The 13,857-nt window shown below is 32.9% G+C and overlaps 1 protein-coding gene across 1 annotated transcript; it reads right to left on the bottom strand.

The window, feature by feature from the left end:
* Nucleotides 1-11,084: 11,084 nt before the first annotated feature.
* Nucleotides 11,085-13,579, bottom strand: LOC132627154 (1-aminocyclopropane-1-carboxylate oxidase 5-like). The gene is made up of 3 exons (XM_060342316.1): nucleotides 13,346-13,579; nucleotides 12,707-12,933; nucleotides 11,085-11,904 (listed from the first exon to the last, which is right to left on the bottom strand). Exons 1-3 carry the CDS (start codon nucleotides 13,445-13,447, stop codon nucleotides 11,271-11,273), a joined length of 963 nt encoding a protein of 320 aa, XP_060198299.1. The 5' UTR covers nucleotides 13,448-13,579; the 3' UTR covers nucleotides 11,085-11,270.
* Nucleotides 13,580-13,857: the final 278 nt, after the last annotated feature.

Here is a 13,857-nt window from a genome sequence, read left to right as displayed (position 1 = left end):
CATCATACTTTTTCTGGAGGCTCCTGTTTGTTCAATGGAAATGTTGATTTCGTGAAGTGAGAATGGGGCAAGGGGACTTTCACCTGCTTGTTTTTTAAATTTTTTTTTTAAATGTATGTCCTCGAAGGGACGTCTAATTGCGTCGACATATAAAAATTCAACAAGACCAATGATGACTATATGAACATATGCATAGAAAATACTTAACCCTTCACAACCATAAAATCTCTGAGGGCAATACCTTATTACGCCTTTAGCAAATCCAAAAGTATCAAACACCTTGATGCTACTTTAATTTATTCCTAGACATTCTGCGACTGTTTTCTGGTTGAGGTTGTCCTCCATAAATGACATTATCAAGTTTATGAGTGGACTCTTGATTTCTAAGTTAATTCTGACTTTACTTGTTTCATTGGGGTTGACCTTCATCTCACTTGTCAAACGAAATCGAGCTCATGTGTAACAGTTAAGACTTCTGATTTCTTCTAGTTAGCTAGCTGGTTCATTTGACTTTCCAAGTGATTTAAGAAAATGACTTTTATATTCTGAATTTCTGGTCCTACCTAACGGACCAACTGCTTCCAAGTTGCAACATCTCTTGTAGTATAGTCGAAACATTGACTTCCAACGAACATTTTTATATACAATGTTTCATTCTTCACTATGCCGCAATTATATAAACCTTTTCCAAGATCGTCAAGTTTCACAAAATAAGAAACAATGGGGTTTCTTTTTATTATATTTCTCTTGATCATGAAAGTGCCATTTCGACTACCTCCAAACTGCTGCCTACCTGATGAATGATGATTTCATGAATAATCAAAGGCCTAATACAAATGTATAAGGAAAGTCCTAAATTAGTAAAAGCGAATGTTCCACTAATTTCTTGCTTGGCTTTTTTTTTTCTTTAATTTCCTTTGAGGTCTATGAAATGAAAAATTCTGCTGGTGACTACGCTGATCTTTTTGTACTACTATGGCAATCTCAACTAAACTTGGACATAGAGAATCTTTGGATTGGCTTATTTTAATTACTTTTTGGCTTTAAAGCTCTTTCTTTTATCTTAGTGGTGTTCAGGAAAGATAACAAGTGTTTTTACGCACTTACTTTTCATGCAATAAAAAAAAGTACAAAAATAAGTTAAAAGTTGGACCCAACTTTTAACTTTTAGCTTTTAACTTATAAACTATTTTAAAAAAAGTCATCCAAACACCCTCACAGTGGAGGAACTAATCCTCGAGCAATCCCATTGCGAATCCTGCTGTAAACGTCCAAAATTTCTGTCATAACGCTATCTATGGCTTCGAGGACGATAGCAGAATCCGATAATGGCCTAATCTCAAGCAACATATCAAGCGAAGTCTGCAATTTTTGGACATGAACAACATCTTGAATCATTAAGTGATTCTCTTTTTCTTCTATATCATGATTGTTGTTCAAATTCACCATTCTTCTCTTTAACCGCGATTAATTCTACGTAAAGGAGGTTCGATTTGTGACCAAGAAACGTGAAATAGGCGTGAACGAACGCATTAATTCCCTGCATTTAGGATTTTCTTGAATGCCCGTCTTATAAATTGGAGAGATCAAATGGCAACCTCCCAATTCTCTCAAGACAGGGGAGCCTGGTGGTGTAAAGGCCATGCATTAGAATTAAAACTTTAGTTGCAACAACCCAACTCCTCCTTTTCTTTATTCGATTGGAGATGGACCGCATGAGGGGCTTGAGATTGGTTGATGACGAACGTAGCCATCTCAAAATGCGATCGACCCTCTTCATGTTCATGGAGAATTCATCGTGGCTTGTGGCGTTGATGAAATCAGCCTCGATGACCGGATTCAGTCAGCTGTTCGTCGCGATAACCTAGCAAATCATACGCTTTTTTGATCTTTAAGCAATCGGGATACCTTTCTCCACAGCCTCATTTTTTTTAAACTCTTCTTCCTATTGATGTTCTTTCTTGTTGGAAGAGTTTTTGCGGTGGTATTCTTTTAGTAAAGTCCCACTAAAAGATACTCAACATGTCTTTATGTGTTTGTTAAAACACCAAATCTTGGACAGGAACTAAAGAACAATTTAAACACCTTCAATGCTTTAAATACTCTTAATAAGTTTGAATCATTCAAATCTTATATGGAATCTCAAAATCATTAACACCTTCTTCATTTGAAAATTCATGTGAATTTAATTTTTTTACCACTACACTACTACTATATTTGTCACAACACTCAACCGTTGCTTGAATTGGAACGACAGACTAGGCCAGAGAGCACTCTGAAGCTACTTGAGCTATTCTTTCCCACATTTATAATTTTTGCACGGTCATATGAGAAGATCAGAATTACAGAAGATCCACTTCACAGGGTATAAAATTCATTTTCTCCATACTCTTGTTCATGGACCTCTGTGAAAATCATACTCTTGATAATACCTTACTGCATCATGAAATATTTTATTGAGAATTATCTATTACATCATACTTTTTCCTGAGGCTCTTTTTATTACTAAATGAAAATGTTGATTCACCCCTGTCAAAAGAGTGAACCCCTTCTCAGGATTGGTGTGTGTATATGTAGGAGTTTATGGACATATATAACCTCATGAATCAGTAGTGTTCAAGGATCAATATGCCATCAGGCTTAATGTCTATAGAGTATATATAATTTGTACAAGAGTAAAGTATCATTAAGGACCTAATATGTTTGGTTCTATATGTTAATACATACTACATGTTTGGTTACATATACATATATTAACACTAACCAAACATATCATGTCACTGATGATTACTATATTCTCAAGGCAAATTATGTTAATTTAGTGACATTACGATTTACTATCATGTTAAGGGTGGACTTTTGGTTTCTAAGTTAACTAGTTGGTTCCTTCGCAAGTCTCTGACTTTTAGCTAGTAACTATTGGAGTTGACCTCCATCTGAATGTGAGAGTTGACTTCTGATTTCTCAGTTAACTAGTCGGTTCTCTTTACGAAGTATCTGACTTTCTAAATGATTAAATACCTTTTGGTTTAATCTTCAAGAAGATGACTTTTAAATTCTGACATTTGTAGATTATCATCTTCTCGAGATGTATTGACTTCCAACGAACATCCTTTATACTCCCTGCATCCTAATTTATGTAATTTAGTTTGACTAGGTACAGAGTTTAAGAAAGAAATGAAAACTTTTGACATTTGTGGTTTAAAACAAGTCATAGATATTTGTGTGGTTGTAAATCATTTCATTAAGGGTAAAAGTGAAAGTTTTAAGTTAAATTATTTGTAAATATATAAATATATCATTCTTTTTAGAACAGAGTAAAAAAAAAGTGTATCACATAAATTGGGACAAACGGAGTATATAATTTCTTATTCGTCACTATGCTGCAATTATAGCACCTTTTTTCAAGATCGTCAAAATTCACCAAAAAAAAAAAAAAAGGTAAGAATTAAGATCAATAATTTAACAATGGGGTTTCTTTGTCGGGGCAGAGTTGTATTTCTCTTGATCATGAAGGTGACATTTCAACTACCTCCAACTGCTGCACACCTGATGAATGATGATGTTATGAATAAACAAAGGCTTAAGACAAATGTATAAAGAGAGTATTCCTAGATTAGTAAAAGCGAATATTCTCTTTCTTGCTTGAAAAATGAAATATTCTTCTTTAATTTCCCTTGAGGGATATAAAATGAAAAAATTCTGGTGACTACGATGATCTTGTTGTACTACGGCAATCTCAACTAAAACTTGGACGAAAATAACAAAAAGCAAAAAAGTTGAATGATATGATTTAGTGACTCAACTTGATATCATGTAGATCACATTATCGAAGAATCATAACCAAAAATCATAGTAGGAAGTAGGTACCTTCTATAATGAGTCTGTTACATGCATTGAGTATGTAAGTCCCACTAAAAGATACTCATCATGTCTTTTATGTTTTTGTTAACACCAAAACTCGGAAATGATCACTCAGAATAATTCAGATATCTTCTTTAATTACTGCTTAATTTGGACCAATGGTCCCATTAAATTGAGCCACTACTGTTAGACATAGAACGTACGCGCTTAGAAGAAATCCATTGGGGCTTTTGCCTGTATCATTTGTGCCAATCTGGCCTGAATGGACCAAGGTCATGCTTATTTTTCATTTAAAGTAAATTCGAATATGAATTATTCATATCTTGGTTCTTGAAATGCATTTGTTTTTTCCTTTTATGATCACCTATTATTTGATCTTAATACATATAAATCCGTCAGATCTTATACGCATGGAATCTTAAATTATTACTACCTCAATTCTAACTTATGTGGCATCTTTTGAATTTCGAGAGTCATTCTTTAATCGTGCATTATAAACAAAATATATATATCTATATATTATTAAAAGCCAAGGACAAAGCTCTCTCCTTAAGCCAAGTGGCTTGATCACAAAATGCCACATGTAACTTATTAACTAATAATTAATTCAGCCATGTGTCATGACCAGAAAAACCCACATATAACTTATTGACTAATTTTTATTATTAATACTAACTAATTCAAGTGGCATCATATACAATAGACACGTAGTAAGTTTGAATATAATATTGGGAATTTTAATAAATAGCTATCTAAATTTTCTAAAAAAACTGGGAAAAAGATTTCCTAATCAATAATTTAATAATATTTAGATCTAGATATTCATCATTAAATATTACATATTTCTAATCAAGTATGGAACTTCTTTTTCCATTTTATCCCACATTTCAATACATTCTAAATCGGTAGAAAAAGAAGAAGATAATTTCAGGAAAAAAGATGTATTTAGATTAGAAGATAAATTATATGAATATGATTTGAAAAATAAACACAAGAATTACTACACTATTTTATCTTTGCATTTTATTTTGTTTTCATCTTTTAAAAAAGAAAAAGAAAAGAGAAAAAGATTAAAAAGAGAAAATATTCAACTAAATAAAACTAACCTATGCACGTCCCCTTACCTCCATTTCTCCAGTTACACATTTCTACATTGAAAACTAAATAAATGTGCTCCTTATTTGTAGCAACAAAACACAAGTTTTTGTCTCCTTTTTTTAGGTCACTTTTAAGAATTGTATTTGTCCAAATTAATATCCTAAGCAATTTCAGTTTTCAAGGCACGTCTTCTGCTATGCTCTCTTTGATTATGTAGTTTTTGATTAAAAGACCCCCATATTAAATAAACAGTTTTCAAGAGTAAACCAAAACATTTTTAGAGAGTAACCGCCTATTTTCAGGAAGAAAAACAACTAACGCTCTTCACATCTTCAATTATAGTGGCACGAAAAGTAGAGAACGCATCAACAATCAATTAAGTAGAAGTACCAGACGAATGACAAAGGAAGAGTTGTTCGGTACACCAGCTGTAAAACAAAGCGATACTTTGTCGTCAAAACTGTAATTGTAGGTTTGCGGTTGGACGGGCCAGGCCAATAAGGGTTGGACTCTTTTGTTGTCCCACTATAATTAAGTTAAAGTCCTATTTTGCAAGTTAACACTACGTGATATGCTCTTATGGTAAAAAACATTTTGCCTTTCTTAAGAAGATCTGACGCAGAGCAAGTGATGAAAATGGAGATTGTTCCTATTTCCTTTGGCAATGCTTGAATTATTGTCTATCAGAGGATGAGTCTCATAGAGGTCCATCTAAAACCAAATTTTAAGATGTGGCCTTTTCTGGTATTTTTGTCTTCTCTTTTACATCATGCTTTACAGTTATATCGAAGGAGCATATTCAGGTTTAGAGTTGGTGAAGTTCCGAGGAGCACTTTTTCTTGGACTCAGGAACCTGTCAAATTGACCATGAAGCATGATCAAACTTATAAAATTACATCACATCAGCAGAGAAGGTAAATGAAGCAACTTGGTCATTCAATGTGTTCTTAATTGGTGCAATTTTGTGTAGTCATGGATATTTTCTCTTTAACTTCTGCATTACCAGATATATGATATTTGTATTTTTCAAATTATAAGGGAAAAGGGAGCCAAGATCTATGATCCAGCTAATTTGAGGCATTCACAAGCAGAGGCGGAGCCAGGATTCGAAGCTTGTGGGTTTAGAGTTCTAATTCTTTAAAGTTACTTACTGCTTAATTACTAATTTGTATATATTTAACAAAAAATTTAATGCAAATATATGAGTTCGGACAAAAGCTACTGGGTTCGGCCGAACCAGCACGCTCCGCCCATGTCCGCAAGAATGGCTAGAAGATGGAAGGAGGAACTGAAGGGAATGCCTGAGATTGTCCGAATTTCAGGAATGCGCAAATACAAAGTGAATGCACACGAACGCCTGGACTAACATCTATTTCCACATGATGCTAATTTTGGTACCCAGCAATGCGTGGCATTATCAATATATATATATTAATCAAGTCAAATTATGATTTCTCTTTTTACAAGGAAGTTTATGCTAAATTTCTCTTTTGCTTTCTTTGGCCTGATGTTTTTATACCATTACTAAATTTGTAAAAATCAGTCACTATAAGAGTGTTCCGGAAGCACTGGGTTTTTATATCATCTTTTTGTATTTTCACAAATTTTCTTAAATACTTGGAATATTAGATGTATTAAGATTACTCGACATTAAGTAATGGAGAGAACGCAACAATAACGATTACCTGTATATCTAGCTTCCACAAGCTACTATAAAAATTTCTTTCGAAGTGCCCGTTTGGCTTAGCTTATAAGTTGCTGAAAACAGCTTATAAGCTGTTTTCAGTTTTTTTGAGTGTTTGGCTAGTCAGCTTATAAGTCATTTTGTACTTAAAATAAGCCCAAAAAATAAGTTGGCCCGTTTGGCTTAACTTAAAAAAAGCAGCTTATAAGCTAAAAAAAATAAGTTGGGCTACCCAACTTTATTTTTTTTGGCTAATAATCTGCTTTTTTTAAGCCCATCCAAACAGGTACTTACTTTTTTTTTCCGGTAGTATGTTTGAATTGGCATGATCTAGCTCAAAATTACTATATTCGATTTTTTTTTTTTTTTTTTTTTTTGCTGGTTGAAAAATTCAATCTTCTGTCAGGTTGCACTTCTTTGACAAAAACATACCACTAACTTTTATTATGACTATATATATTTACGGATTAAGGTGCTCAATATAATATAACGTTTTGTCATGTAAACTTTACAATATTATTTTACAACAAGTTGAGTTTTAAAATTATTCAATAACCAGTATATTTATGTCTATGTTTATCAACTGACCGCGCATCGCGCGGATACGTATACTAGTATATATAAAGCTGGGACATAGACCCGCTGACGTGGCGCTCTCTGAGGCTTAGAATCTTATTTATCTTTTTTGTAGTTTTTTTGGCCTTTTTCTTAAATTTTTCTCATACTACTTAATTCTAAAAGTCTGAAAATGCCTACGTAATTACTCTATTAACGCGGAAGCGGAAAGCAGTTACTCAATCAAATGCGCGACCAAAAGACGTTACTCTTCATCAAAACTTTTTTGCCAACTTATTGATTGCATTACATTATTACATGAACCGATAAATGGGTTCAACAGTTACATATAATCCTCTGCAAATATAGTTAAGTAATAGCCTCTTTTCTCCTCAACATGAAAGAATCTATTCTTAACAATGTCTTCGTTGGCTCAAAATTGAGATTCACATGTTGTTCCATGTTAAATATTTTTACTTGGCTTACGGGTTGTAATCTATTTACAATATAATTAACCTTCCAATATCTTCTTCCATTAATTTTTCCTTTCTCCGTTATTTGCTCTTTCAGGTACGTAATGGAGCAGATCGTTTGGTAGTTTTTTTTGTCCTATTTATCGATTTTGGCTGCTATACTGAAAATTTTCATATATGGTGCTAATATTTTCCTTTTTATGCTCTGTAAATATTTTTAAAGAAATTTGTTGTACGTCTTTTCTATCCGGGCAAACGTTCTTCTGTTAGGTTTGTTTTTTCCCTTTTTATGCTCTGCATTTTTTTGTTAAACTATTTCTTCATCATTTCTCGTTTCTATATCCAGGCAAACGCTTTTCAATTGAGCTTATTAATTTTTAGTTGAGCTCTGCCCTGAAATATTTCAAATATATGATTGTATTTTATGGTCATGACATGTTGCAGATGCACGCTGATAAGTGCACGTGAAGATGTTGAGTCAACGTTATACACACATCCAACTATCAACATTGAAGTAGTGGTGGTGTCAATAATAATGCCTATTTAGTGAAGATTTTGATTTTCTGATTATGTTTTTCTATAGTAATTATGCTATAAAGAGGCAGAACTTGAAACGACGAGTTAAGAAGAAAATGGAGCTAAAGTAGTCGAAGAAAATGCAGTAATGACTATGGTTCAAATATTGCATACAAGTTAGGTCTTATAATTGTGTTGTAAATAGGAGAAGAGGGTATTATTTTTTTACTCTATTATCATATATATAAAAATTATTGTTGTATATTCATATATAGAAAAAAATAATCAGTTTTCCACGTTTTAAAAAAAAAACAGTTTAGAAAAAAACTTTAAGCGCTAATGATAATTAATTAGGTGTAATTAAATGTAAAGTAAACAATTAACGTGTCAGATTTTATGCTTCTCACTCTCCCAAAGAGAGTGAAATACACTCTCCTTGCCATGTCAGCGCTTAGGGTTGTAATTATTTCATTTTAAAAAAGTTCAGGGAGTAATAGGCCTCCTAAAAAGGTAAGGTGTGTCATTGTAACTAATTTGTCCAAAGTTCAGGGAGTAATAGTGTCTTATCCCCATTAGTTTTGTAGTAATTATTAATTTAGTCGTGGCTCTCAAATATTGATATCACTACGGAAAATACGGTGTACACATTGCCCCGACATAGTCCTACTATATATACGGTCAAGCTTTTGAGAGGCCAAAAGTGATTAATTTTAAAAAGTGAGGTGTTTATCCAAGCTTTTAGGAGAAAATAAGTACTTCTGGAGAGTAGCAGTAGCTGTTTCTCAGAAGCTAAAAATAATACTTTTTTCCCCGAAGCACTTTTGTTAAAATACACTTAGAAACACTTTATAAAAGGTTGATCAAACACTAATTGCTACTCAAAAATATTTTTTAAATTAATTAGTCAAACACAAATTATTTCTCTCAGAAAGTACTTTCTTGAAAAACAATTTAAAAAAAAAACACTTTTTAAAATAAACTGATTTTAGAAACTTCACCAGGCTAATCAAGTAATGATAAGTAATCGTTTCTCCGCGGAGCCAGTGGCGGACCCATGTACAATTTTTGGGTGCTCCAGCACCCATTAAATTCAGTCACGGAGTGTATAGCTGTATAGAAAATATAAAGGAAACAGATATAAATAGTTAATAGAGCACCCCCGAACTCAAAATACTGGGTCCGCCACTGCGCGGAGCATATATAGAACAGGTGAAAGTTGACTAAACGTGAATTAAGGCGGCTAGCCGACATGGAAAGGGCACAATCGAGGTTGCATATCCAGTTGTACATCTGTTTTAATTGCCTTGTTTACGTTGGTCTGCTGATATATTTATTTCTTTCTTTCTTGATGCGTAAAAATAATTGTACGGTCTCAGTCATGAGTTCGGATTTGTACCTAGGTTCATTGTTCACAGTTCCACACCAATTTTTTTTATGTATAATGAATGATGTATTAGTTTTCTGGTTGATGTTTACGAGTTGCTTGGTAAAGAGAGAGAGAATGTGCCTAATCTTTCCTTATTAATTTGACATTGGCTCCTTGCTGGTCAAGGTCAACAACTCCATTTCCTTATTCGGTTGCTGACTCCGTCTCTCTGATGGCTAATCATTATTGTTCATTAGGCTAAAGAGTATTTAATTCGGTTAATTTCAAGATCTATATTTTCTCAAAGGCTCAATCTACTAATACAACCTATGTTAACATTTTATATGCTGTAAAATATATATTGCATGTTGTGTTAGAAAATCAGAGAATTTTAGAGAGAACAAAAGAGAAAATAATACTAATAAAATCATTGTATTATTCATTGCATTATTCTTTGCATTAAGAGTAATTAAATTTCATTTTACCCCCTTAATCTTTTGGGTTTGGAAAGCAATACCTTTTTTGCCTTTTGAACGAGATAAACCTCCTTAATCTACGGCTAGAAATGAGTTGTTTCATGATAAATCCATTGCATTATTCAATAGATGATCATTTTTGGCATTTTAAAAGGATTTATTATCTCATTCTAAAGGTGAAGGGGATATTATTTTCTAAACTCAAAAGGGTAAAGGGGTTATGTAAATTTACTCTTGCATTAAAGGAATATTCTATCATCCTTATACATCTTAATCTAAAAGAAAAATAAATATTTACATAACACCACCCCCCCCCCCCCCACCCCACCCCAATCCAGAAGCTTGGAAATTAAACTTAGATCGACGTATCAATACACTAACAAACAAAAAACATACTAATATCAAGTGCAGAAGAAATCAAGATTCAACAACGAAAGAAACGTTTAATCTCAAGATATGAGTATCTTGACTTCATAATGAGAACAATATTAATAAGCATAATTAAGGTCGGTATAGGTCAAAGTTTTGACTCTTTATAGTCACAATTAAATGCAACAAAAATGACAAATAATTACAAGAAATAGAAAAAGAAAGAGGGAGAAAAACAAAAAGAAAGAAATGAAAAATCGAATCATCTGTACAGAAAACAGATATAGCATACAGATTAAACCAGACGTTAAGGAGAGAGCAGAAGCAATTCAAATGGGCTCAGAATTGAAGACTTTTCATACAAAGAATTTGTAACTAGACATAGATTCAGTTTTGTTTTTTCTTTGATACTTAGCTGGCTGTTTGTTGTTGGTTATGTTTTGCTGAGGCATCTCTGTGACTGAAGTGCTCTTTTTGTGTAAAAATTTTGGTCTGTTGGTATGATAATATTCACACTTTCACATATGTTAATAATGTTACCCCCAAAAAAAAAAAAAAAAAAAAAAAAAAAAAGGAAAATCTGAGAAATGGAAATTAATATATTTTGTAATTTACAAAGACAGAATTCATCGATGCATTTCGCAGACGAAATCTGAAAAATGGAAAAGCAAAAGCACAAAATATTCCAAGAAAACAGACACAATATTGTGCACTGCCATATTGAAGATTAACAAGCCAGGTATAGTAATTCCCCCGAACCAAACAAAGGAGAAAAAATAAAGCTATTGACTTCACACCTTACAAAGAAAAAATAAGAGTAAAAAATTAAGCTAAAATAGAATAATTAATTGTCTCCTTCTTCATCATCATCACATGGCTCTAACAGCTTGGAATCTTGGCTCTTTGGGTAGAAACTTCTGCTCAGTATAAACATTCATGTAATCACCAAACACAAAAGCTGGATAATTACTAATTAACTCCACCTTATTGTCTTCCTTATTATGATTCTCCACAATTAGCTGAGGTGCTGGAGCAATAGTAGCTTTATAGGAAGGATTGTAAAAAGAAGCAATTGACCTCCTATTCCCATTTTCCTTAGCTAAAACACGATGCCAAATACTCTTATATTTCCCGTTACTAAGGACCTCAATTTGGTCACCCGTATTTATAACAATGGCGTTTTGGATTGGCTGAACATCGATCCAAACACCGTCTTTGAGGATTTGAAGGCCATCCACTTGATCATCTTGAAAGAGCAAAATGACACCACCAGCATCAGTGTGTGCTCTTAGTCCGTTCACCATTTCGGGATTTGGGCATGGTGGATAGTGACTGACTTTAGTCCCGAAAAATGCGTTTTCTGATCCTTCTTCAGCTTCTTCTCCAATGTTATTGAAGGCTTTTTTGATGTAACCTTTTTGTAAACCTAAGTTCTCGTCCATTACTTCCATCACTCTCTCTGCTAGATTCTTCAGTTCTGATCGATACTCTTTCATTGTTTCCCTGTTTATTTAAATAAAAATGTACACGTCTTGTTAGTGTAAATGATCGAAATGATAAAAGCATATTCTTTATATATGACTAATTTATCTGGTTTTCCTCTTGATTACCAGAAAATGCAGTATTTTATATAAGTTGATGGAATCTTGTAGATAATATTATTGTTAATGTGAATCAATACTTGGCAAATCCTAACGACATTGCATTACTGACAGAAAAGACAATGAGAAGGAAAAAAGGAAAAATCTATTGGAAATGAATAATTAATGTTAAGGGTAAAATAAGAAAAAAAATTATTTGCCTTTCTCTTGATATGCTTGAGTGGACAAGTAAAAGTGAAAATTAATTTTTAGTGTAGTGGACGAGTAAACAATAATTAAATATTGTTTTTAGGTTACATATCCCACTCATTATGGGCAGTTACTTGTAGTTATATATATATTAAGGTAATCTCCATCAATATATAGAAATGAAACTCTTTTCTATATATCTTGTAGCTAGGTCTGATGGTTTGCAAGTTGCAACTTCTCAGATGCAAATCTAATTATTTCCATATTTACTTAAAAATGAAGAGGAAAAAGCTTAAGATATTTGAAAACAAAAAGAGGAAATTCTTGTGAGATTTATACAACAACAACAACAACCCAGTGAAATCCCACAACGTGGGGTCTGGGGAGGGTAGAGTGTACGCAGACCTTACTCCTACCAAGGTAGGACGGCTGTTTCCGAGAGACCCTCGGCTCAATAAAAACATAAAAAGAGGTCAGATACGGCTAAGAGATTCAATATCTTTGTGAAAATTCACCTGAATTGAGGAACATGGGAGGGCCATTCATTATCATCAGTGAGAAGGAATACATCTTCCCAGTCAACATTTTCAACTTTGCCATTGCTCTTATTCTTCTCCAGCTCATTCAGGAATTTCTCTGCTGTTGACTTGTTGAACTTCTCTTCTCTTTCCTTCTTGAAGCTCTCTGAGGAAACTCTCTTCACCTTCTCAAGGAGTTCCACAGGAATCCCATGATTCACCAACTGCGCAAATCATAATTAATTATTCACACATTTCCATTGGCTTTAATTATACTTGTATATACAAAAACATTGTTCAAAGAAATAGCAATAATACAATATGCCTCGATCTTAAGAAATACTACTCATTTCGTTTCAATTCATATGACATAGTTTGATTATATTGGACACGAACTTTAAGAAAGAAAGAATTTTAATACGTATGGATATTAGACTTTTGAAACTTATTGTGATCTTAAACATGATATAGTATTTTTGTGGCTATTAAAGATTGTTTTCACTCGTTAAAGGTAAAATGAGAAATTCGAGTTAAATTATTTTCAAATATAGAAATGAGTATTCTTTTCAAAACGGATTAATAAGAAAATAATGTCATTCTTTTTTTTTTTTTCAGGAGACAGAGAAAATACAATACCTGAAAGAATCCCCATTCTTCACAGCAAGTGGCAATCTGAGCAAGAGTCTTGGCTCTCTCGTCTCCATTAAGCTTTGAAAAATCAATAACTGGAATAGCCATTGGTTCAATTATAACAGAGTATAGAAGTATGAAAAAAAGAGGTATAAGAGAGAAAAATAATTCTAGAAAGTAAGAACAGTTCTTTGTTTGTTTTTAGGCTGGTACTGTTGTGTTATGGTATAGGAAACGATTACCATAGCCCTATTTATAGGCAAAACAATTTCAGCCACCTTGGATGTCAACTCTCTAAATAATTTATTACTTGTTATAAAATAAAGCTATGAAGTAAATACACAGAAGAAATATGTAGAGAGAATATGTAGAGAGATATCAGTTTATATTACTTCTGCTCTTTCAACATTGCATTTGTGCATCCTATTTATAGAGAAACAGGACATGAGATATTTTGAGATATTTTGGGATATTTTGGATATCCACTATTTGGGATATTTTTGACACTCCCCCTTGGA

The sequence above is a fragment of the Lycium barbarum genome, chromosome 2 (assembly GCF_019175385.1).
Source record: "Lycium barbarum isolate Lr01 chromosome 2, ASM1917538v2, whole genome shotgun sequence".
NCBI lineage: Eukaryota > Viridiplantae > Streptophyta > Magnoliopsida > Solanales > Solanaceae > Lycium > Lycium barbarum.
The sequence above is the reverse complement of the archived record's forward strand: the minus strand, read 5'-3'. Positions and strand labels throughout refer to the sequence as shown.